Source organism: Sturnus vulgaris, chromosome 5 (assembly GCF_052056855.1).
Source record: "Sturnus vulgaris isolate bStuVul1 chromosome 5, bStuVul1.hap1, whole genome shotgun sequence".
NCBI lineage: Eukaryota > Metazoa > Chordata > Aves > Passeriformes > Sturnidae > Sturnus > Sturnus vulgaris.
Window position 1 is genome coordinate 24,344,732 of NC_142247.1, and position 27,132 is coordinate 24,371,863.

Here is a 27,132-nt window from a genome sequence, read left to right on the forward strand (position 1 = left end):
AAACTGGGAGGAAGAAGAGTAGGAAGGTAGAATACAACATCTGATGATGCTGGGGAGGGGAGCACTGGCCTAAACTCCACCTCCTGCAGAGCCTGAATGGAGGGGGATTCCTTGGGCTGGAGGGTTCCCAGCTGCCTTCCCACCTGTGGGAAGAAGCAACAGGCGAGGGACAGGCTGATTGTACAGTGCCTGCCACACCTCCACACAGCCTTCAGGATTTGCATTTCAACTGCACTGCTTAAAGGCTCTGAGGTTGATGATACTTTTAAAAAGCTAAAAGTGTTAAAAAGGATGATAACCCAATAATCCTTCTTTCAGGAGAAGGTGCACAAGGGACAGGAAATAAGCTTTCATGCAAAAAAAACTGAGACAAACTGAGAAAGACAGCCCACAGACCAGGTGCTGATCATCATTTTTCCTCCTGCTATTACCCTTTTTCTGCCTTCCAAGTGTTACCTGGTTTGTATAAACTTCTCCTGCCCCCTGACATCAGAGAGTACCTTGCTGACACAGCCGCAGCCGGGGAAACACAAAGCTGCCGACAGCTGTGCTTTGCAACCATTGCATGTTGGTAGATACTTGTGACCATCCCATTTGGTGGCCCAGGCACAGAGAGTTACTTTGTACACATTTATACTGTAGAAGGCAGAAGACATAGCTTCTGTTACTTCTAATAGCTACATTGTTTTCCTCACAGAAGTTTAACAAATTCCCCAAGAAAGAGCATGCCTGGTTCAGAAATGGTATTGCCCACTTTAGTGCTCCCACTGACACACTGGAAACCATGCTCTGCTCTCCCACGGCCTCGACTCCTCTCCCTTGGGGCAGCATGGAGAGGAGAATTGGAGGCAGAAAAAGTAAAGATAATTGGTTGAGATAAGAACAAGTTACTGGAAACAGCAATGAGATAAGAAAATTATCAGTAACAGCAACAGTACTAATGACAGAGGGTAGAAGGGAGGCAGATTCACATGTGATTTCTCACTACGTGGAGCCTGGCATGCTGCATGACACAGAAGGATCCCCTTCCTCTGGCCCTAGACAATGTGGTGGTGTAGAATAACCCCAGCTCCCAGCCATGGCCCCCCTGGCTACTGCAAAAATTAACCCTGTCCCAGCTGGAACCAAGAGAAATCCTTATATTTACACACTATGGAAAATGAAAAATGCAGCCTCTGGAGAGAAGAGTTGAGTCAATGCCAGTGTCATTCTGTCACTATTCCTACAGTCTAACAGCAATACTTAATAACCTATTACAAGAGATTGCACAGTGTATTCTCACTGTCCTGTATTTTTGTTGCAGTATTTTGAAAGCAAGCTAAATACAAACAAACAAAACCCAGATAAAAAAAAATTCCTACAATTGCAGGAAAGTCATCATTATTGGATTATTGGGTAAAAATTGTAGCTAAATAATTGATCCTTCACAAATTTCTTTTACTGGATTGATAATGAACTGGAAAAAAAAATCAACCTAGAATAAATATTTTTGTTGTAGTAAAGTTAAAAAATTAGAGTAGGAACAAGTACAGACTTGCATTTACATAATGTGAAGGCAGTTTATACTAATCTCTGCTATATTATATTAAAAAAAAATTGCCTATTTTCATGATAGAAATACAAGAAACACACTGTCAAGGGTAGCAAATAGAAGTTTCAGAGCTTTTAAAATTTCATTCTATGCTTTTTATGTGCATCAAAATACCAACCTAGATGTGGATTACAGCATTGTTAGTGATCAAAACTGCAACCCAGAGTAGGATACATTAACTTTCAGATTGAAGGAATAAGACAATATTATCAAGTAAGTGTAAAAGGATTTATAAAAAATTGTTTTAAATTTTTATATTAAATGTCAATTTCATTTTAAACAACCCAAACCTTGAAGAACAATTTTCAAAAATTTCTTGTGCTGAGATTATTTAATGTTTTGACTTTATGGAAAAATACTGAAAAACAAACCTTATCAGGAAGGAGTCTTGGCAATGGTTCACAGAATCACAGAATGGTTTGTGCTGGAAGGGATCAAAGATCGTCCGGTTCCAATCTCCCTGCCATGGCCAGACCCACCTTCCACCAGTACAGGTTGCTCAAAGCCCCATCCAACCTGGCCTTGAACACTTCCAGGAATGGGGCATCCACAGCTTCTCTGGAGAACCTGTTCCAGTGCCTCACCACGCCCACAGGGATTTCTTACTACTATCTAAACCTGCTTTTTTTCAGTTTAAACCCATTGCCCCTTATCCTGACACTCGTTGGACATAGAAAAGGTCCCTCTCCTCTTTATAGCCCCCTTTAGGTACTGGAAGAATAATGTCTCCTGGAAGCTTCCTTTGCCCAGCTGGCCATGCTGCTTTTGCTGCAGCCCAGGATGTGGTTGGCCTTCTGGGCTGTGAATACACACTGCTGGCTCATGACCAGCCCTTCATCCATGAGAACTCCTTCTCCACAGGGCTGCTCTCAGTGACTACTTTTCCATCTATACTCACATCTGGAATTTTCCCTACCCAGATGTAGCACCTTGCACTTGGACTTGCTGAACTACATAATGTCCCCATGGGCTCACTTCTTGATGACATCCTTTCCTTCTGTTGTGTCAACTGCAGAGCTCAGCTTCCAATCACCAAACCTGCTGAGGCTGCTCTCAATCTCACTGTCTGTCATCAGTGCAGGTACTGAAGAGCAGGAGTCCCAAGAGTGAGCTCTGAGGGACCCCACTCATCACCATCCACTACCTGGACACAGAGCCATGGACTACAACTCTGGCTGTGTCCATCCAGCTGATTCCTTATCCACTGAATGGCTATTCATCCATCACATCCATCTCTCTTCAATCTGGAGATCAGCATGTCATGTGGGACCATATCAAAGGCCTTACAGAAATCTAAATGATGACATTTGTTGGTGTTCCCCTGTCGACCATTGCTGTGACTCCATTATAGGTGGCCATATTGCTCAGGCACAATTTGCCCATAGTAAAGCCATGATGGCCACCTTGGCTGCCTTTCCTGTCTTTTATTTGCCTCAGCACATCTTCTAGAAGGATCTGCTCCATAATCATCCCAGACACAGAGGTCAGGCACACTGGTCTGTAGTTTCATGGTTCATCATTTCTCCTCTTTTTAAAAATGGGAGCGATGTTTCCCTTTTTCCAGTCACTGAGGACAGCACCTGATTGCTATGACTTCCAAACCCAGCAACATCAGCCAGTTCCCTCAGGACCCTGAGATGCACAGCATCAGGTCCTACATATTTGTGGCTATTCAGCTTCACCAAATCATCCCAAACCTGCTCTTGGCTTAGAGTGGAAGGGACTTAACTTCCCCCACACATGCCCAGAGGAGCGGACACTTGGGAGAAGTGGGAAGTCTAGCGGACCAGAAACAAACTGTCCACAATTGAATCACAATACTGAGCCTGTAACTGCTGCTATGCTAAATATCACAGCACTGGTAACATAAATTCAGGGTGGAGCCCTCTCATGAATGGCAACTCTGCTTATTCTTTTTATGATTCCCAATGCAAAAAGGTACTTTTGTCCTTAGACCCAGCAGTTCAACAATTGAGCCACAAATGGGTAACTATGCAGAATATATTTTATGCTATTCAGGCACATACAACCATGTTTTTGGCAAGATATGAAAAGCATGTACAAAGGATAAGTTATTGAAAGCTAACAGCATCGAGTGTGCAGATTTTATTTGGAGTCCTCACTTTGTGCTTCATCTTCTCCAGTGATATTATTTCTTGCCAAGTCCCTGTACTCCACCATTACCCGGTCCCTAGATGGTCCAAGATCTTCTAGCTGTTTTCTTTGTCTGGTTTCTAGTTCTTCCAACCGTTTGCCAAGCAGGGCAAGCTCTCTTTGATGCTGCTCCTCCTTGAAATTAAAAGGAAAAAAAAAGTGGCTCTATTACATTTTGCACACTTACAAGGGACCAAAATGAGCAATACATTCCTTTTCTTTAAAGGAAAATAAAAACTGTAAAGTCCAAAACATCCTTATTTGTTAAATTTTACTTGTCAGTGTTTCGTGGGTATTGTTCTGACAGCCTTGATAAACAGCATCAGGAAGAAATACATTTGCAGCTGTTCTTCCTCTCAGATGAAGGAGCACACACATCTGAGGTCTCAGTAACCTTGGATCTGTAAAGTCAACTTGGTCAACCTCAAGAGAGATTTTCACCCTCAGCAGCTCAGCCTAAGGCACTTTTAACCACACAAGAAATCAAAAGCAGCAATACTGCTTTGTAATAATGAAACCATGGTGCGAGAACAACATTAGCATTTCTTGCTCAGAAGGAGCCACTTAAAGCCTCTGAGAGGAAGGATAAAGTATGGAGAACTGGCTTTAAACTACTTGGTTGTTCCATTCTGTAACATATTCTTTGTCTTTCAAGTACTCCTTCCTATTTCGAGGAAGGGAACATCTCTAGATAACTCAAAATTTCTTACTTCTGTTCAAAGATGAAAAACACCTTCCTTAAGACTAAGGTCAGTAAAAAAGGACCCTCTTTTGCTGTATTATTTTCACAACTTGCAATATATCACCACCTGAAGAAAGGAGAAGGACGCTGCAGGCCCAGGAGGCAAGGCAGACAATGGCGCAATACCGACTGGATTGAGTGACGGTATGTCAGGATTCAGAATTATACTCCGGAATTCATTGTGCCGACGTTGCAAGTCCTTTAGCCTCTTCTGGAGGCGAGCATATTCTTCAGAGGAAACATTCTGTCTAAGAAATAACAGATTTCTTATTGCTCAAGATCCTTGTTATCCCAACACAGCAGCACAGCTCTCCATGTTTCTCTGCTGTTTAAACACCCCCCGAGTTTCTACCTATCCTTACCTAGAAGAATTGGAATGTAGATCTGTGTATGTTCTTTTGCCTACATGTCTGTCTAAATGTCCCTCTACATATTTAGCTCTCTGCTCTATTACAGATTAGAGTTCATTTATAAAATAAATTAACCTTTCAATATCATTGACAGTAGTGAGTCAGAAAAGACACATTAAATTAGTTATTCAAATCAAGCCCTCCACAAAGGCTCAGTGAAGAGAGAAAAACCAGGACTTCATCTTTCAAAGAGGACGCCATGTCTGTTTCTCTTGCAATTATGAAGTTTTGTTCACTTTCTTCTTTTAAAGGGATTCCTGCAAATGTTCCTATCAGATATTTTGCCTCTTTTTCTTCTTGAAGAGACAGCCCTGCAGTTGTCTCATAAGCTCGCAGCTGCCCATCCTAAACAGAATCTATTCAAAGAATTCTAGTGCTGTAAAAGCCATTAGACTGGACGCTGGTCACTAATCTAGGTAACCTGTATCTTCAAAAATACTTCATATTCCTAAGTCATATCTTGAGCATATATAATTTTTCAAGGTAAGAAAAAGCAAAGTTTATTACCTATTTAACACTTGATTTTCTTTTTCTAGTTCTTCCATCTTGGCTTCCAAAAGTTCTATTTTCTCACTCATCCTCCTTTGTTTATTGTCATTGAGAGTCTTTCTCTGTCAAACAGATGTTTCAAACAGCTGAGTAATACCTCAGTAGATTAGATCCTGTAAAAATTTAATCTAAACAGTATGTAGTTTTAAGCTGTGACACTATAGGATTTTCCTTCCTTAAGGAGAGATGTTGTGTTGTTTGAAGGTGCTTAGATTGCCACGCTGGGAAGAAGAAGAGATGGGAAATGATCCATAGTTGTGAATGAAAGAGGCAGAGCTGCCAGTCACTCACTGGTCAGTGACCAGCTGTACTAACAAACGTTCACAGTATCTGAGAATCACAATAGTCATCCTTTAAATGACCACGTATAAATGAGTATAAGCATAACCAAAAAAGTATGCTTCCTTTTTTTTTTTTTTTTTTCTCCTCATCTTAATCTTAACTTTTCATGACCTTAAGAGATACTGGTAGGTTTAATAACTTATGTTCAATGTATAACACCACTAATTAATCCTGAAGTTTTACAAACAACTTGCCTTTCCTTTCAAATTATTTCATAAAAAGTAAGCTTAGGAGAAGAAATAAAATTTTAATACACCATCAAGGAAAAGTAGAACATCATTTGTCTAGTATCTGAAGCATCATCCTCCCTCATCAAGGGGTTCACCTCTTAAATAACCATCAATGCACACATGTGCAAACAAAGTCTCACAAAATCTTTGATGGCATTATAACTAAGTTGTCAGCTGTAATATTCTTTTGCATGTCACTTCAACCTATTTCTATGCTGATCTTGAAGAACCCAATCTATTTAATTATTATATATAGTAGAGGGCAAATAAACTCAACATTGAAACAATTCTAGCTGGCCAACATAAAGTTGAACTTTACACAGTCTGGACCATTCAGAAAGGAAGAGACAACATGCCTTTTTCTGAGCAACGGCAGCTCGACATAGCTTGTTCTTCATTTGCTTGTATTTCTCTTCATACTCTGTGATGTGCTGAGTAAGCATATGCTTCTCCTGCAGCCATTCCATACGTTGGTATTCTGAAGTCCTGTGGAAAAATCAGGTTAAAAGATTAAGAGGTTATACAAAGCAGCACAAGTTAATGCCTTAAGGCTCTTAAAACAGATACATCTTTTCACAACTCCTAATTTTATACACTTAAAGGATCTGATGTAAAATTGATTATGTTAACAATTTAATTGTGATGACAACATTTGAACCTGTACATTATCCTAGGATTTCTTCAACCATGACATAAATTTTGAAAACTGATTCCAAGAAGCTAATTGTTGGTGCCTTGTTGGATTGGCATGCTGCCAAACCACCTAGAGAAAATTCTTCAATTCAAGTCAATCCATCACAGTGAACACAAGAGCAGATGCCTATTCCCAATATCAGTTGTCATAATAGTTGACATAAGTGCTGCCCTATGGGATCTACTAAGTCTTCGTAACAGACTTGCTTAGGACATGTTCCCAACCAGATCAAACACCAGTTCAACAGGAAACTCGCAGAAATATGGTTTCTAGACAACATTCCAGCTGAACACACATCACCAATGGCATATATTACCTGTTTAGACTTTTGCATGGTTACAACACTAAAATAAGGCTGTGTTCTCTAGCAGTGTACAGGAAAGGAGCCAGTTTCTCTGTGCTGCCTTATTTGTTTGGGCGACTTGCATTGTAAGTCAAAGCAGAGAGGAACTAGTGGCATATTTAATTACATTACTGATAAAAATTAAAATAAAATGGTGAGATTCTATGTAGCAGATTATAAGAAAATTAAGGCTTGGTATCAGCACATCCACAGTACTCCAGTTCTGGGCAGATGCAGTTTCCCTACAGGGACTCTGAATGCATCTCCATAAATTTCTCACCAAACCACCTCTCCCTTCCCCACAGTAGAAGTGCTGGGCATCATCTACTCTCATTTGGGAAACAGAGTTCTGGCCCATGTGTCACCTGTCATGGCTCTTTTAGTAGACGTAGCATGGCTTGTACCTCACTCTTGATTGTAAATAACCACTAGCACCCAAGAACCAAAACACTCTGGGCAAGCACTGCTTAGCAGTAAAAGGATTTCAGCTGAGGCAGTGGTTGAAAATGCTTGAGGTGGGTGTGAGGGTTTCTTGAGGTATTTTGGGGGTTGTTGTTGTTTATTTTGTTTAAATGTCAGTAACATTGTTCCCAAAATGTGAAACAAATAACTGTTTGAGCTCATCTCTGATCTGTATCAATCTTATAGTTTGCCTTCAGCTCTTTTTCTCCTTTCACATTTTCATTTCCAAGTTTAAGATTGACACAGCCAGACATGCAGCTGCTGCTCAGTGCTGAACTGGTACAACTTTATTTATCTGAAACTTTTTATCTTATGTTTTCTCATCTTTTGGTCCCTATTTCACTTCCTCTTGCTTTGGTGCAACTTAACTCTTTGGTGTTCAAGTTCATAAGAATTTACTGAACTGGAGAAAGATGTCCTATCACTCACAGATTCACATAAAAACAATGGAAACATGACCCAAAGCTCCCAGGGTAGCAATGGCACAGAGCTGCAGGACGTAGAAATGAAGCAGGTTTGTAGCCTGATTGTATCAGCCTTAGTGCATTTCTCAGTACCTACATACTTGTACAATGATCTCTGAGGACTGACAAGTTCCTTCCACTGTCTTTCTAGAAAAACCTACTCCTGACTGTTTTGTGATCCATAAATATGTAAATAACAATGACAGTCTCATTCAAATAACAGCAACGATCTCACTCAACATGCGAGTACACCTCCTTAAAGCAAACATGCAAAGTATTTAATGTGCTAGTGACTTACTCTGCAGTTCAAATGCAACAATCTCTTCAAATGTTAAACTGAAAAGCACTACTTAAACTAATGACAACGTAGCAATTGCAGTACCAATTTGCAGCAAAAGAGATGTTAAAACAAAATTAAGTTACATTATACCCTTTGGTAATTTTATATTTAATCTGGGACACTGATTTTTAAAGCATCCACCACACAATAATCCAACACAAGTTGGACAAATATTTGGTTACTGAACGAGGAAATTCTGAAAAGCCATTTCAGACTAACAAATCAATCTTCAAATTGCAGGAAAGTCTTCATTTCTATATGGGATCTGAATAAAATTTGGCTTCCTTCATCATTTATTGTCATATTTTGATGGTGTGCAAAAAAAGGACAGTGAGGATTTTTAATTTTGAGGAGAGGAACTAGAAGATATTCTATAAGCTTTTACTTACCTAATATTGGCTAAAAGTAGCTAGTGGGAAAGGGAAAGAAGTATTCACACATATGCTGACTGAGACCATGGAACCTTATCATGTATAATACAATGCTTGAATGCTCTTTTCACCATACAGCTTGAACACTCTTAAAAGAACTGTCTGAAACTCTAGATCCATTTATACCTATAGAAGTTTGACACTCACTTCAGTATAAGTAGAATTTCATTTTATGCCAGTAGTGTATCACACAAATCAATAATTAATTTTAACAGTGGAATGGAATGGAAACTAACTCCTATTTTTAAAGCTGACATGAAGAAAGCTTTCATATACACCATTCCACAGAATGTTCAGCCGTTTTTTACAACTGTCCATTATTTCCTGTTCATTTTAACTTTGACTTTATTCAGAATCTACAGTCCACAGTTAAGTAATCTACGTGAGAACACAAGCCGTATGAAAAGTAAAGCCAAAAGAAAAAAATTACTTCTCTGTTTCCAGTTGAGCTTTCTCTGCCTGAGCCCTTGCATGTTGACATTCTTGTTTCAATCTCTCTATTATTTCCTTCAACTTCTGATTAGATTCCAACAAATCATTTTCTGATTGAGAAAGTGAGGCAAGCTGTAGTTGGATATCATTTATTTGCTACCAAAACAAAAAAGATTTTTTTTCCATTTCAGAAGGTATGCAAATAACCAGCAATTGATTTTGAGATACTGAGACAATGCAAAATGGAGACACCAACTAGCTTGAGCTTTTCATTAGCCTTTTTTATTTGTTTCTTTTCTCTTTACTCAACAGTTTCCCCAGAAGCTTTAGAGGAAACCACTATGATACAAAGGGTTTCTATTGTAGCTAAAATGAGAAAGCTAGGCAGGACTCTTCTGTCACTGAAGTGTCCCCCAGAACTTCAGAAACCCAATGCTTCAGCTGCAGGGCTGAACAGAACTCGAAGACCATGAAATACTTAGTAGCAGAGCTGTGGAGTTATCCAGGCTCTTCTGTCTCATAATACACCACCATGTGTTACAACCAATAGTGACTGTACCAATCAGTTCACAAAACAAGGAAGCACTGAAAAGTCCAACCTCTGCAGCCAGCATATAGAAATTATCATTTCCCTTTCTTTTTCTTTCCCCCACATGGACACTTAGATCCCTCAATTTCTGATTTCTGGAGGAAAAAAATAATTGTCTTGAACTTCAAGTGCACACAGCTTGCAGAATACTTTGATGCACAGCTATTTTTATTATCTACTAAATAACATCACAGGCAAGCAAGAGTTAAAAAGAATAGGTTTGATTTTCAACACTGCCATCAATTGACTCTGCAATAGAAATATATCTCTTTACACTAGTTTGTTCATTTATGAAACATCTGTTAAACACTTGAAGAACCTCAGATGAGAGATGCAGTGTAAATGCAAAGCATTACCTAGAAACAATTTATAAGTCTCCATGGCAACTGAATCTCCAGTTAAATAGTGCATAACCATATTCAATAAACCAGTCTATAAACATTCAGCTTTGAAATTCTGGTAGCCACAAAACACATGAAGCAAAAAGCTGTAATCCATTTATAGAGGTCCAGGAAAGCACGATTGATTCCTGAACATTTCTCCTTTAAATATCTGAAGTACACATTTTGTCCCTCAGGGGGAAAAAAGCCAACTTAAAAATTCAATCTAATCTTCAAACACAGGACATGGAAACTACAGGAAAGAATGTATTTCTCTATAAAATATTACAATGCAATAAAACCTTACCTGTTTAAGATTAGCATTTTCACATTTCTTTTCTTCCAGCTCTTCTGTCTGCATAGCTTGCTGTTGAATTTTTAATCTAAAATTGTGTAAGACATCCTTATTTTTATCTAATCAAAATACGGATACTATAAATTAGGACAAATCAGCCTGACAAATAAATAGCATATTTGAAAGGCTGATAAATAGTTAACTAAAAAAGTACTTAAAATATATTTCTATTTATTCTTAGAATTCGCATAGGAATAAGACTCTTGGAGTATGATTCATTTTATCATGCTGACCTTCATACAAAAATTAGAATAAGCCAAGTAAACTCCCAACCATAATAACCAACTCAGAGACATCATGTTAGGATCCCAGCTTGCCAGTCGCTGCTGTAGTACCATTGTGGAAAGAGAAATGGTTTACTCTAACACTGGGGCTATGCCAGCAGCTAGCACTGAACCAGTTTTAACAAACGTGTATTGCCAATTATTACTTCAAAACGGTCACTGAAAATAACGCTTAAAGGTTCAGATAAAAGTGTTATCTTCTCGAACAGCTGATTTTTAATTCTGCGCTCTGTTTTACATAGTGCAAAAGATAATTTTGTTTAATCTACTATAATGAACATTTCATAATGAAGATTTCTGTGTCTATGAATAGTAAGTTTTTATACTGTCTACGGTAAAGACATTAAGGGGGGAAAATGAGAAATTTGTGCTAAGATTAGAAAAGCCACGCTACCGTAAACGCTGAAGTTCCTTTTTGCTAGATTCTTCTGCCATCTGCACAGCACGTAGTTTCTCTTCATACTGATCCTTTTCAGATTGTCTCCAAGAATCTTGTTCTGCTTTCATCTTTTCTAGATCAGCCAATTTGTTCTCAAGTTCTAACCTAAGACATTATTCAACATGCACAAAAGAATCATTACAAAATGCCAGAAGAGTTAAGAGTGACATTTTTAAAAGTAACACAAAACAGTCCTCTTTTAGAAGCTGAGGAGGAAATCAATAGACATACTTTTCATTCTGTAAGGCTGCAATATTGTCAAAAACTTCCTCTTTGGCAGCTTGCACTTTACGAATTAGCTCCCGATCCTTTTCTACTAACAGCACTTTATGACGTTCAACAGCTGCAGTAAGGATTTCCTTGTCGGACAGCAGTCCTGCATTATACATTAAAAAAGTTAATCATGTCATTATTGATAAGAACCTGCTAGAATCCTATATTCAAATAACTTTATAAATTCATAAAGGGGAACTAAAAATCTCAGTTCAAATGACAGAAGGAATGGGGGAAGTGGAAAAAATCAAAACAAGAAGACCAGAAGAGATCTTTCTTAGTATAACAGTTATATCTCCAAGACTTCTGAAAAGTAACCATTACACTGTAATCATTCTCTACAAGAGTTTCTTTAATAAACAAAAGTAATTAAACAGTTGATATTATTACAGATTTAAACTCTAGAGCAATTTATACAAAGCACTTGTGTCTGAATTTAAAAATTTTAAAAAGTGTTCCACAATAGCTATGCAAGAGTCAAGCAAGAAAATTTTCATTTTCTGGAAAAGTTTACAGTAGACAGTAACTGGTTATCAGTGAAACCAGTAACTGGGCTACAACAAATTTCACATTTTAATCCACCAAATAAGGCATTTCTAAAACTATGACTCTATAGGCACGGACAAATGATACAAACTAAAATCTTGTGACTGACACCTGTGTTCTCTGGCAAATAAGCCAACCTGCTCTAACAGTGACTTCTGGTTATTTAGCTAACACAGTGATGCAAATGAAATTCCACAGGAAGTTCAGGATAACTTGAATCTTGTCTGTATTCAGTTTCATATTTCACAGGGCCCAACATTTTTAGTTTGCAATACACTGTAAGTATAGTATCAATACAGAAAATACCACTTTTTCGTTGCTCTTAGCAAACTTAAAGCAAGTAAACAGAAACAATTATTTCAGGAAGATAAAGGTATTCTTTTGGGGCTATGGTCAATCAGTGAGGACAGTTCTCTTTGAAGCTGTGTAGTGGTTTAAACACAACTAGTACTAGAAAGTTTTGGCCTTTTCACTCAAGAAAGCTATTTCAAGTTGCCTAAATACTCAGCTGCATCAGGTATTTTAGAGCAATGCCTGTTTCCTTCAAAGAATGAGCTAGGTACTGTATTTTGTTTCATGTGGCAGCCTTATGGAATTTGTATCAATTCCACAGACACAGAATCAGAAAACCTCCAACCACTGAAGCTCTGTGGCACAATAAGGTTTCAAGCAGAGTATGAAAGACTCAAAAATTTAACAATAATAGAAAAAAAAACCAACTATATGAAGTATATAATTTGAAACAGATTATGCTCAAGTTGTGTTACAAATGCAGTAATTTACATAAATGAAAAACTGCTTTTGATTGTTCTTTGCCTAGTAGAGCAAGTGAAACAATATAATTATTTCAAATTCCAAACGAATTGTCAGATCTATGACCTAGAAGTAGAAGGTGAAAGCTGCTAGAGAGTGTTCAGAGAAAATAATTGTATTATTCTAACTAGAAGTAAACAGATGAAATAATTACAAAATAATTTCATACTTTACCATCCATTTCACTTTGAATCTTGTTTCTCTCTCTTTCTATTTCACTCTTTGTTCTTGCTGCCTCCAGTTTGACATTTGTTACTTCCAACTTATGTGAATGTTTAAGTTCTTTTACCTATGAATTAGTAGAAACCGTCATCAAATTAACTACAATAAATTTGTATATATATACACTTCACTTCTGACTAAAGATACCTCAGAGTCAAGCTAAAATAAAATTAAATTTGATCTCTGTAAGCAAATCAAAACAGTGATATCCAAAGCCAGGATATCAACTGCTTTCCCAAGTAACTTCAATTTGGTAACTACTTACTCCTGGACTGCTACATTACTTTCTCAAAATCCAGGTTTTCATAGTTTTAAAGTGCATTTTAAATGTAATACTGCTCTACAGACACATCAAATGGCCTCATAAAAGTAGGAGCTTTAAGAACATCAAATCAAAGAAAATTACTGCTTGCATGAAAATTTTCTATAGTTTAGGCATTTGAATGCGGTAATTACACGGTCAATGCGAATTAAATATCTGGAGGAAAGCACTTATAATGAAAATCCACTCACAATGACAAATGTAATTACAACCTGCTAGCATATACAAGTGGCAAAAGGTTAAGAATGACACAGTAGCTTATTAAGTAACTACACAGAAGATTTAGTTGCTTATATATTAAGTTGTAACAATTCAGGACCACTTGAAAAGATTTAAGGTGGCTTTTTTAAGGCAGAAAATCCAGAAGACAAACACATGCACCTGTGCTCAGGAATAGGTTTGAGTGGGAGCAGAAGCAGGTGGAGGTTAGTATAGTAAAGCTTCTTATTTTCCTCCCTTTGAGAAACATCACTGGAACATTTTATTTTGTCCTGCTTCTGGAGGAGAGCAGAGAAGACCAGTTGATACAAAAAATAAAGACTGTAACAATCTTCTATGTATTCTGGGAGAAGACTAAAAAACGTTTAACAGAAGATTTCCCCTCCTCTTTAGCATTCATGGGAGCCAAGTATGGCCTATTATATACAAAGAGGTTTTAAATAGTGATATAGCTATATCTTATTCCTATGGTAAATTACAACTTTTTAAATGAATGACCAAAATTTAATACTTAGAACTCATAAATATGCACTGTAAAAATGCTAAAAAAAAAAGAAATGCATACAAACATAGAACAAAACCTCTAGGATCTGGTGCCAACCCAACAAAGCTACTCAAATATGTTTTAAGACAATGGTCGACTTAAAATGCTGTGATGCAATTCTGTACTGAAATGTTTCTGTACAAGCTATGCTGACATTAGCCCAAGAAAAAGGCTATGCTCACATGACTACCCTACTTCTAAATCTCCACAAGTAACTCCAATGCAGCTTGCTTCCTGTAGCTAACACAGCCCATTCAAGGACACTTAAGAGCTCCAGAAGCCATAGTTCCATCAAAAAAAAAAAAAAAAAAAAAAAAAAAAAAAAAAAAAAAAAAAAGGAAGAAACATTAGTTTAAAGCTCTAAAGGCTGGCTGTTCTCATGAACATTAAAAACATTCAAGAAAAATATCTAGAAGATGGAATAGTAAGACCATAACCTCAATCTTTAGAGATACTCTTAGGTATGACATTTCTCCTGTAAAGTCATGTATTCTTTATCTTTCAACTGAAACTGAGGAGAAAATTCCATACCTATTTTAAGTCACAGCAGAAGACATTGTTACTTTATTCTTAATGTAAAATATAAGCAGAAAAACATAACAGTATGTGAAAAAATATATTTCACATATCATAAAAGTACTTACTTGAGCAGCTAAGGAACTGACTTCTCGTTCAGATTTGTGAAGTTTGCTTGTTAAGAGAATGTTTTGCTCATGACTCGCCTGCAGTTCTTTCTCAATTCGATCAACCTGTAGTTCAGCAGACTTCTTTTCTGCCTTGAATGAAGGAAGTATTTTTAAGATTTTTGGAGCTGGGTTGCCTCTTGTTACTCATTTGAAATGTTTGATCTGGGCTTTCAGCTATTAATGACTCGTTATAATGTATAATATAATATATAAATATTCATCTTTGCTCAACCATATATTCCAGTACAACAAGGATCTTAAATTTTACTCAAAAGTCACAACAATTTTTACTAACACTTCCTACAGAGAATCAATCCCATTTTCAATCCTCCTTGATAAGGGGTGGTGGTAATCTGACTTGGTTAGGAGGCAGCAGGTGTGCTTACCAGTAAATTACAGGGCTGTAAACAGTGTAACTACAAATGGTGCTCAAAAAGGTGTAATATGCTGGCCTATGCAGTTATACTAACAGAAGAAAACACCCTGGAGAGGAAATAAAATGCAATTACTGTATTATAGACTCTGATCTTTACAAGACAAGACCCTGATCTTTACTGAATATCAAAAAGGTAATTTAATATATGATTTCACCTTCCTTTTTCTGAACACTTCTATTTTTGGCAGGGCTCTCTTTAAGGCTGTCTAAGAAGATTACAACACTTTTTAAGTTGAGATCAGAGCATTCTTATACAGCACTGATAATAGTAAAAATGAAAATGAACCATCTATCTGCCTGCTGCAACTGTGCAAAGAATCTAGATTAAAAGGCTCACTACCTAAAGAAGTAGCGAGAACTGACAGAAGGTCTGAGGACCACAGATGAGGAATACAGTGGAATCCTGGGAAAAGTGCAACACACCAGAAATATCAGGGAGAGTAAGGGAGAGCAACAGCTAAGTACTAAAAAACTGCAGTAATGTGTTGGAGAAAGAAGAGGCATAGGTAAGCAAAAAAGATGACAGATGAAAGGATCAAAGAGAGGAGCATCGTGTGACATTTTTGAAAAGAATAAAGAATTTACTGCAGCAGATTATTAACATATTGGTTTCTAACTCCAGCTACATGGCAAGTGCTGACATGACCTTCTTACTGACTATGAATATGGATATGACTCGCTTGTTTGGAAAGGAGATCATTCAGCAGAATCTCTCAGCTGAGACTTTCCAAAGTTGAACTGGCAGTGCATGACTCCCAGTCAACTACAATTTGATTTTAAATCTGAAATGTACAAATTCCAATTAATTGTGGAGTCAATGGCAAATTTATCAGTGATTTCAGTGACAACTGTGTCAGGCCAAGTGTTATTCTTACTACACTCTACAGGGAGGCAAAATAATAAAAGAAAGTCTTACCTCTAGAGACCGCATCATGGTCTGCATCTCAGCTAACTGTCGTGCTTGTACTCTTTGAACATTTTCTGCTTGCACAACACAATTGTGTCTTTCTGCTCTTAGTTCTTCTACTTCTGCTTCTAATGCTTTTAATTTCTGACACAGTTGTGCCTTCTCTCTAGAAAGTGCCTCCACACGTTTACTGTCCCTTGTGGGATCAATGCTAAGCAGCTGATTATGAAGTTCTTCCTTATCTTTATCCAGTCTTGCAATCTAATAGTTGTTAATCAGAAAAATAAAATTGGGTCGGTGTCAGGCAGCAACAATTACAGCAGTTAACAATTCAGAAAAGAGCAGCAGTGGACATTTAAATTGTCATTTGCTTGGAGTAGGAAATTCAAAGCAAGACCACCTGATGCCTCTAATTAGTGTGGTCTTTTTGAGAACACTACAGAGTGCAATACTGTTTGATGTCCTCATTAGCAAGCTGGATGATGTCATGGAGTCACTTTCAGCAAACTTGTGTGACACCAAACAGGGGGGAAATGGTCAATCTGTTGGAAGGCAGAACTGCTATCCAGAAGAATTTGGACAAGCTGAAGGAATGGACAGAACTGGGTCCTCTTCAAACAAGAAGGGCAAGTCATGCATCTGAGATGGAGTAACCCAATGCAACAGTACCAGCCCATAGCAACTGTCTAGGAAGCATCTCCATGGAGAAGGATCTGGGGGTCCTAGTGGACAACAAGCTAAACATTAGTCAGCAGAGCATGCAATTCAATCCTGGCAGATTGGCAGAAGGATAACTAGCAGATCCAGGAAAGCAATCCTTTGTCCCCCTTCCAGTACTGGTAAAGGTGTATCTGGAGTTTGTGTCAAGTCCAGATGGCCACTAAGAGTTCAGAGGGTTGGGGAACATGACACATAGGGAGAAGCTGAGAGAACTAAGCCTCAGCTCAGAGAAGAGAAAATGCATAGTGATGGGAAGAGAGGCAACAGGCACAATTTGGAACATGTGAAGTTCCAATTACGTATTATAAAAACAGTTTACCACAAAGATTATTAAATGCTGAAAGAGTCTGGCCAGAAAAATTATGGAATCCCCATCCTTGCAGATGTTCAAGACTTGGCTGGACATGGACCTGAGCAACCTGATCTCATTACATTTCAATATTTTAAGCAGGATTTTAGACTAGAAAGAATCTCTTTCAACGTACCTTATGATTCCACTATTTTATAATTACACCAGAACTCAAATCTGCTAAGAACTCCAGAGAGCCAACATGACTGGACCCCGACAGACAATAAACAAAAAACAACCAAAAAACCCAAACATCCCAAAAAATCCAAACCAAAAACTCAGTAACAACAACAAAAAACCCAGCTCTCTCTTACAAGGTAGTACAAAAGGTACAAACCAATCTGGAGAATGTAATTAACAAACCTATAGATACATAGATTGTTATATTTCAAAATAGGTTACATGGACTGAATAGAATAGTGGAGGCGAAAAAGCAAGAAAGAAAGGTATGTAAGAACTCTCTCCATATTTAGAAACTAGTCCAAATGCTGATCTTCAACAGTCCTTTTAAAAGTTTCACCAGTTTTCTCTATGAACAAACCTGATTTCTGCAGCAAAAGCTTTCCAAATGCCTCTTATGAGGAGATTCAATTGCATGATATGCCCAAGCTATCATTTAAGAATTAGGATGTTTTTATAACCTCCTTGTGCAAAATGACATGGAATGTTAAAAAGCCTTTGAGAGAAACCAGATCACACTGTGCCCTGGGCTCAAGGTAGTTTCATTCTGTCTAAGTGTGCTAATTAGCTGTAGGACTAGCAAAAACTCAACAAGCCCATGAGAGAGGCAGGCTGTAAAGCAGCATGTGGGTTTAGCTCCAGGAAGGACAACTGTTCTGTTTTTAATGCATTGCATTTGCAAACTTGGATTGATTTTGAAAGTGATGATTGCTTTGAATTGTGTCTGATGTTTGGAGTAATACATTCAAATCTGGCATCTTAGAATGTATGCTTCCAGACAAATACTTAAATGGATATGCAAATAACATCTGCAACTCATTTACAATGCTGTATATATTTAAAACATAAATAAGCTGGCAATTTATTTAGCTACACACACTTTTGAAAGTCCAAATAAATGAATGAATGGTTTTCTTCAAGAGCTAATACAATTGAAATAAAGTTATGAAAGTTTTCAGTATCCTTTTGATTATCATCATCTTCATCTAAACTAAGATCATGACAGGTACATTGCAAGATGTACCCTTATCTGCTGTTAAAAATATCTTCCTCAATAAGTTGCCACATAAGTGATTTGAATTCTAAACTTAAATTGGTTACTCAGATAATTTATTAATTTCAAATTAGCATAATGTCACAAATTGCATCACAAATGTGATTAAAACCAGCATTAAGCAAACATACTAGCAGTCATTTACCAGAAAGCAAGTTATTTTTACTTTCAATAGCACAAATAATATTGCAACCCATCACTGAACAAATATACAGAGGCAGCCTTAGGCTAAGTCATAGAAGTGCTTCAAGAATTAAGAGAATAGAAACAAACATGAAATGGAGTCAAACTGACAACCCTTCAAGTACCAACAGCTCAACAGTTTTCAAGCAGCTTTGTCAGAGATACTTTCTAAGCTGCTATAATATTCCACGTACCTCATCCTCATATTTTATTTTCTTCTCTTCTAAAATATGTGCATGTTCTTCCTTTTGATGCTCAAATTCTGATTTCAGAAAAGTATGGTCATAACGAAGTTTGTTATATAGTGTTCTGTATTTTTCTACTTCCTAAGTTAAACCAAAAAAACCAAAATCAATCAATTAAAAGTTTTCAAATTTATTTCCTTTAAATGTCCATGCAATGTTCCTATTGTTTCACAAGGTATCTTTGATGAACTGAATGCCACCTCCTCCCTCTTCCATGATTTCAACCTTCCCTGCCTGGGACAACAGTACCAGACAAATGTCATACTTTGCTCCCCTTTCAGCTTTAACTTCCTAAGGTATTAAGTCAACTATAAAATAGCAATCACTACTGTAAATTAAATAAAATTTCAATACTTATGACTTACATTTTCTAACTTCTGATAACGTTCTCTCATAGGAGACGCCAATTCCTCATACATTTTTGCTTTTAACCGTTCTAAATTTTGAGGAGTGAGCACCTTAAAACAGAAAAGTATCACAAATAATTAGTCATATTCAGTTATTTACACTGTGATAGATCATATAGCTGGGAATAAAGTATTTCAAATATGATGTTAGGAATTCTACTTAATTTTCTACATTTTTCTAAAGAAATTTCAATAGTAGTTACAGAAGCAAATAAAATATTAGTGAACTAAAAATATTCTGGGAATATACCAGAAATATTTGGATAAGCATTTATCAGTAGAAGCAACACAAATTTCAGGCTGAATTGCCAAGAGATTTAAACCCTTTGTGGGAGATGTGGGAAGGAAAAGCAGTCTCATAAAAAAGACAAAGAATTAGTGTCTAACTTAAACAGTAAGTGAACCAACCCAGAAAGATCAAAAATGAGCAACACCAAACAATTATTTGCAAAACACATTGGTGTTCTCCAACGGATACATGGGTACTGGTTTGAATGAAAAAAAAAAAAAAAATCAGGAAAGATTCCTAGCCTTAAGTTCCATTCTGTATGGTATTTTGTTACAATTTCTTGGTATGGTTCACGCAGCAAACTATCAAGAAACATAGTTTAAAACAAAAAAAAAAAAAAATCATCCACAACTGTGACATATTCTTATTTCTAAGAATAAGAATATGTCACAGTTTCTACTTTTTTTTCACTTATCTGTTCCCTGAAGTCCCTGGAAACTAGTTCTAGTTATGATACTGAGGTGCATCTTCTCCATTCGGAGTCTGGGAGCCTTTGGTTAGAGATTATATTTGTTTCCTAAGAATATGTTCTGCATTACTTTAAGGAAACAAGCAGCTACATAAAATGTCACCCAAGTTATCTTAAATGTTGAGGAGGTTTTTTTGTTTGATTTTGGTTTGGGATTTTTTAAGAAAAAGAGAGAAGAAAGCTATCATCATGAAAAGAAACAAATATCTATTTTTCTAGTCACTTATCCTAACAGGTTTAAGCAACTAAGTTACCCTCCAAGGCAGGTGATTCTCCCCTTAACAGCAGAGCAAGCATAAATGGAGACTGAGAGTCTTACACAGCACCTAACAACAGGATTTGGATGATTCAGTTAAACAAGGAAGCAGTAATTTCAACCCATAGTCACTCTAGAGAAGAGCCATTACTTGTATTGGGTGAATTTCAAGATATCTGAAATATATCCAAGCTGAGTATATGCATGCTGCATTACCAGAAAAATATACATAGCCCTACTACAGGTTAAAAATACATACTCAGTCCTGCCAGTAAATTATCTCACCTGCAGCTTCAGTTGTTCCAGTTCTTGTGTTTTAGCCAGCAACTGCTCTTGAAAGTCAGCAAGAAGCTGCTGAAATTTGTCATGTACAGTCTGTTTTTCAACTAACAACCGTTTCAGTTCATCTTGTGATTTGGTATAATCCTCTTGTAATCTGAAGGGTAAAATACATACTTACTTTATATTCACCTTTTAAAATTAGACCTTAAGGCTCAAAATACTCACACACAGAAGCAAACATCCAAACACCAAATAAGAATTAAGTTATTAATAACCTCTTCGTGTAATATAGTGAAAAGTGACCCGATACTTACAAGCATAAAAAGTACTGCAGAAATATCATCTGCAATGTCTTAAGGTACTTTGAATTTTTTATTTTCTAATATGAACAACACTCAAATCTGTCCTTACACAGAGAAATAGCTAACACACATCTCACATATACAAATAAATCCCTTCTGACATTTAGCTTCACCTTTTAACAACTCAAAGAGAGAAACTTATTTAAATTGATGTACCTTAGATGTTCTGCCCTTAGAGTTTGATAATTTGCTTTATGGTGTTCACTTCGCATTTTTTCATCCATCAAAAGTTTTAGTATTTCTTGTGAATTAGCTGCATCACCATTTTCACCCACAGAAGGAAGGAGGTTGCCCAAACCATCCATTTTATGATGGCTGTTCACGATGAGTATGGAGAAGACAAGATTAATGTATAACTAATCTACAAGACAATCCACTCCTTCCACTGACATCTCAGAAGATCAAGACACCTGAACAAATACAAGGACATGTAATTAGCATTCAAGTACATTCACAGTTCAAAGGTTTCACACACTGCTTTTGCTTTAAGTGCAGAAGAATCCTGGTTCTGCTGTAACACGGGTTACAAACTTTTACTGAAAGTGCAACTCTTTGTTCATGCAGCCTGCCCTGAGAAGTAATAGCCCTTCTGGGGCATAGAATACACTTAAACATGAAGGTCATTTGAGTCAGTACAAAATAAGAACAAGCACTACTATCTGAAAGATTACATGAAATGTTATTTTTACTTATGCTATACACTGAGACTCCAACTACAATGCCCTAATTATGCCTTTTTAATCAGAGTTCTAGCAGAGGTCACAGCAGACACACAGTTTTTCTTACTCCTTATTCAAGTGAAAGTCTGCCACACTATCCTAACACGTTGAATTAATCAATACACCAGTATTTCAGCTGGAAGAAAAGCAGATAATTCTCTTGAATCCCTATCAAGCCATCTCTGGAGAACAGTTAAGAGTCAGAGACAGCCTGGAATCACCTGCCCACAGTTCAGTCCTGAAATATATCACTTCCTTATTTTCAAAGCTTCTCTTGTGGTTTCTTGAGACCCTTTCAGAAAGACTTTTGCAAAATGTGATATCAGATTAGTGTGAGGAAAGCTGAAAATCAAGAGTTCCTGAGAAATAAGGAAGTATTCTAATATGCCTCAGTAGTGCTTTTTGATAGTTGAAGCAACAGGTATTAGCGATCTGATCACTACTGACACTTTTACAGGATCTGGGGGAGGGAGGACTGTAACTGAATTTTAGAGAAGTTAGAAAGCTTTAAAAATAACTACTCTGTCATTTTAGCGTTTTGCATAGGTGGACTGATGCCTAAGAAGTCCATGTCTGCAGTGTGCAAAGTGTAGCTTTGTACAAAGTAAAAATCAAACAGAAACAATGATAAATCTCTATCATCACTACAAATACCACTTGCATGGATGTTTTCTACCACTGCACTCTTTCATGGATGTATCTTAAACACTTACAAATTGATTTTATAAACCCCTGAACTATAAGCAAGATGAAAATCTGTCTTCCATATGGGAAAAAAACACCCATTCCACTAAGATATGATAATGACAAGAAAACGTAAATAAAAGACTTTCTTTCCCATTTTTTCTTCCTTCATTGCTAAAATGAGAAAAGGTTAGAGAAAAATCTACCACTTATAACATTAGTCTAGGCAAAGCAACAACAGCAAGTTTGTATTCTGCTTTACCCAAATTTGCTGAGAGAATGAAGAGAAAGAAATCAGAATAAAGAACATTCTCCTCTGCGCCTGTCCTAAATGCACAGCCAGTTTCAAACATTAATGACATGGGTTCTGAAGACCCTTCTAATCAATACAATCTCTTTTTCATCCCTGAATTTTGTTGGCTGTTGAGAAACAAAGGACAACAGCAATTTTCAAACTCAATATAAAGACAATTTCAATTGTTAAACCAACAGCTGGATGAGGAGAACAGGTCAGTGATGCTAAAGACAATAAATCATGTGAGAGGAAAGCTCTGGGACACAGAGAAAATTCAAGGCAGCATGTTCCTAAGAATTTCTAAGCATATCAACAGGATTAACATGGTCACTATTAAAAACAAACAAAAACCCCACAGAAACAAAAAGAACAAACCAACAAACAAAAACAACAACAAAAATACCCCAACAACCAGGCAATAGTACTTTGCTTTCATATGCTATAGATACTAAACATAACTATCAAACTGTAAGCCAAAGCTCAGAATCAGGAACACAGCATTAAAAGTCGGGTCTGAATCCTGCTGCTTACTTGAGTAAGAAACATTCCTGAAGTGGCATAATGGAGATAAAGGCAAAGACACCAAGAAAACACTACATTTTCTGAGAGCACATCAGCCAAAAGATAAGCTGAAACACAGCCTTTTGTACTCTTCCAAGCTGCTGCAGGTGAGAAGTACATTCTCTCCTCACAGCTTTTGCTACCATCAAAAAGTGCACAAATTACAAAGCAAGACACACACCTGGCCACGTATTCATATGCATGAAGATTGCATGGAAAAGATAAAAGGAGAAAAGAGAGGGAGATAATTGCAGCTGACAGAACAATGCTCCAGACTGCAAAAACCTGTTGTATTTAAGGAAACAAAACTCTTTTGGCTTGCAGGGACATCTAGCGGCAAATGACATGATTTGCATTCCTGGCGACAACTGAAACAGACAAGATTTCATTACTTCATGAGAGCTCTTTCCACGAAAACACAGAGAGCAATTTTCAATATTTAACCTATTCACATGCAAAAAAGTTTTTTGCTGCTTTGGGGTTCTTCTCCCCACATCACAAAATAATTTCTGGCAGTAAACTCTCAATAGTCAACAACATTTAGGGATACAAATGCTTCAAGTATATTACCAACAACTCTTCTAATGCTAATGGCTAAGAGTAGTTGATCACAGTCAGTGAACAGGCCTTAAAGAATCTTCAAAATTACACAAAGACTACACCCATAATTTTTGAGAAATACTTTAAAAGAACATTAGGTCCTTCCTGTCTTGGAGATGTGTTCAAGAAGTGGAGAAACATAAAACATACTTAAAGAAACTGAACCCACCATCACATCTAAGCTTAATTCTACATCTATTGCTAAATTTATCAAGCTACCAAACCGCAAACTTGCATCAGTCACCCCAAATTCATACTATAAATCTTACCATCATTTCCACAGGTGTAAATATAAAGGCATTGGTACAGAGCCCTGAAACCTAAGAAATGCACACTCTATAGGTAAAATGGCAATACTTACTGTAGAATAGCTAAGTGAAGTAAATAAATCACGTTTCCAAGAATCACCTTTGTTTTGCCTTTCTTCTGCAATTATTTCTCCTCACACTGCTGAATGACCTACTATACATCTCTCCTGTTTATAGCTGCACATCATGAGAGGGCTCTTCTTTTGCAAGATTTTTCAGCTATATTATTTAAACTTTTTCTTCGCTACAAGCTCTTAAAAGTGAGAATACTTGCATTCAGAGAAAAATATGCTATATCAATATGAATTTTTTCTTTATATGAGTTTTTATGGCATTTTGTTTGCAACAGCAAGGCGTCTTTCATATTCACCTGGCATACCAAATTACATGACTGCACCATGTACTGGTAATTCCTCTGAGTGCCATACATAAGTCACTCATGGCTCTCTTTTCTATACCACAGCCACACTTAAAACACTTAAATTTGTTGTGTTTGTGCACAGTTTTGAACAGCTAGATGATACAATGAATATAATCTTGCAACTAACAATAAAAAACTGACAGTATTCAGCCTTGTGCCAGGTTTTGCTCAAGCAGTAAAAATCTCAGTAAAATCTGTGGAAGTCAAAGAGCTTCTTCACACAACTCATGGTCTAATTCCTCTGCCTGCTTCTATAACAACTCCAGACCTCTTTATTTGCTCTTTTTTTCTAATTGAATTAGCCAAGATCTTCTGAAACGAACAATTTGCCTGAAAGAGTGAAAAACTCAAGGAAAGCACAGCCTCATGAAAGCAACCCTTCTCATCCCTGCTCAAAACTCTACACTAAGACCAGATAATGAACTAATGCAAAAGTGTAATCCAACACAAGAGCTCACTGTCCCCAGGAACGGGAGGGTTCCACTCTTTGTTTCTTTATCCCCGTTCCTGTGTTTGTCATTCATCAGACCCCTTCATGAACTGTTTTAACTCAAGAAGCCAACACACTCAAACAAGCAGAAGACACTCAATAGTTTTTCTGTGAGGTCAGTGAGTCACACGAGCTCATGGAAAAATCCAGCAAGCGACATCATCAGTGAAAGTGGGCAGCTGGTACGGACTAGGGGAAAGGAACAAAGAGCCAAGTAAACAGACAGGAGGAGGAGCAAGCCTTTCTCCTTTCAGGAGCAGAGAGCTGGCACAACACAGAGCTCAGATGTTCACAAAAATCACAGCCTTGGACTAGATATCCAGATTTTAGACAGTCACGATTCAGTGAAACAAATCTTATCTTAAGCAAACATGCAACACACTCATAAGAGATCAGACTTCCCATGAGTACCAGGTGTGTAACAAAAAAACTTCAAACTCCCTTCAATGTAATTTGAGAAATGTGACAGCACACAGCATTTTACCTTAAAAGTCCATATTCTACTGATCTGCCATCAGCAACTCGCAAAAGTCTAAGCAATCACCTTAAAAAAAATATAGGGAAGCAAAACCAAAGAGAAACAGGAAACTTTTGTTATATAAAGTTCCATAACCTAGACACTGCTCAGATGTTACTGCAGAGAATCCAGTGAAAACAAACACTTAACACTTTTGTGCATCTATGTGCAGAAATACTGAAGAATATCTGTATGCCAGCTGCATAAAAGAAGACATCAGCCTCATGCAAGCTACTAGCACTCCCTCCACAACACTGTTCAAGGTAAAAGTTTCAACAACAATTATATTATACTATATTATATATATTATATATATATTACTGCAGTGTCCATCCCTACACACGACACGTTACAACCCTTTCAGTTTCTATCTTTTACTACAGATCCAATGACTTACTAGGTGAAAAACAACAACCAAGGTTCTCTCTTAATTCAGGGTTAAAATTTGTGCTTTAGCCACATACACTACCAAGTCAAACTGACAGTAGTTACGGATCAAACTAAATTTTGAAAATTTTGAATGAGAGCTACAGCTAGTAAATTGAGCTGTACTCAGGAGTAGCCAGTCTACACATGCCATGTATGTTTTCCACTGTTTTTTCATGGCAAGAAACCTTCAAATACACATAAATTTTCGCTCACTAAAATCCCATTCAAAGTTCTACTCAGGCATATAAATGGATGCTTTTTGCAAACACAGCTATAGTCCACAACCAAAATTCTTCTGAGAAATCACTTCCCTTTCACAATGACTCAAAAATCGAGATGTTCAGGGAAGGCACAGGTTTACACTGGCATACATATCCCACACCTCCCGTAGGCAGAAACGTGATTTTATATACGCTCTACAGTATGTGGATGAAGATCGAGTGAGAGGCCAAGCAAGCTGCTTAAGTCATCATGACCTTTTTACTGTTAAATTTTTTGACTTATGCACATAGGAGCTTGGTGAGAGGAACAAAAGTAACACGGCTGACACATATCCAGAAGCACAGAAAACCAGTAATTTCCCTCATAGCGAACGTGACTGAGGATCGCTGGAGGAAAGCAGAGAAGACAAGCGTACAAACATTTGAAAGCCCGCAGTGAGGGGGCTCCTCCTGCCCCTTAACTGTGCCAGGCGATGCCGAACCCAGCAGGCCACAGAGGCCGCAGCAGCTGCTCCCGGAGGCGGAGCAGCGGGCACAGCGGAGCGCTGGGCTCCCCCGTCCCGACTGCGCGGTGAACAACGGCCCGGGCCCGGGCAAAGGCCCGAGCAAAGGCCAAGGGGCGTCCCCGCCCCGTTCGCCAAGAGGTGCAGCCCCACGCACGCAGAAAGGCCGCGGTCAGCCCAGCCCCCATCACATCCCGGCCCCGCTCACAGCCCGGCTCCCCCCTTACAGCCTGGTCCTCCGCACACCCCGGCTCCCCCTCGCACAGCGGAACCCCCGCCCACAGCCCAGACAGGCGTGGCTGCCGCTGGCCCGAGCGATTTAAAAATGGCGCCTCTCACCTCCCGCCGGCGGTGGGGCCCGCCGGGGTCGGCGGCGCGCGGGGCACGCT

At 37.8% G+C, this 27,132-nt stretch overlaps 1 protein-coding gene across 6 annotated transcripts; it reads right to left on the reverse strand.

Annotated features, from left to right (window-relative positions):
- Window positions 1–3,574: 3,574 nt before the first annotated feature.
- CEP83 (centrosomal protein 83) lies at window positions 3,575–27,132 on the reverse strand. Of its 6 annotated transcripts, none has more exons than XM_088165060.1 (16): window positions 27,083–27,132; window positions 21,152–21,405; window positions 20,637–20,787; window positions 19,296–19,388; window positions 18,880–19,011; window positions 16,209–16,460; window positions 14,815–14,946; window positions 13,038–13,152; window positions 11,463–11,607; window positions 11,187–11,336; window positions 10,461–10,536; window positions 9,183–9,340; window positions 6,375–6,504; window positions 5,405–5,508; window positions 4,555–4,735; window positions 3,575–3,880 (listed from the first exon to the last, which is right to left on the reverse strand). In XM_088165060.1, exons 2-16 carry the CDS (start codon window positions 21,298–21,300, stop codon window positions 3,698–3,700), a joined length of 2,151 nt encoding a protein of 716 aa, XP_088021186.1. In that variant the 5' UTR covers window positions 21,301–21,405; window positions 27,083–27,132; the 3' UTR covers window positions 3,575–3,697. The 6 variants fall into 6 exon arrangements, with proteins under 6 accessions (XP_088021186.1, XP_088021185.1, XP_088021188.1 ...); XM_088165059.1 differs by lacking the exon at window positions 27,083–27,132 and adding an exon at window positions 26,971–27,071; XM_088165062.1 differs by lacking the exon at window positions 18,880–19,011.

What these genes read in the sequence shown, in the direction of transcription:
- CEP83 (XM_088165060.1), bottom strand. Translation starts at nt 21,300, where the DNA reads ATGGATGGTTTGGGCAACCTCCTTCCTTCTGTGGGTGAAAATGGTGAT. An exon ending in CCATGATGCGGTCTCTAGAG is followed by an intron (nt 14,947 to 16,208) that starts GTAAGACTTTCT and finishes CCTTCATTCAAG; the next exon opens with GCAGAAAAGAAGTCTGCTGA. An exon ending in GAAAATCAAGTGTTAAATAG is followed by an intron (nt 4,736 to 5,404) that starts GTAATAAACTTT and finishes GTTATTTCTTAG; the next exon opens with ACAGAATGTTTCCTCTGAAG.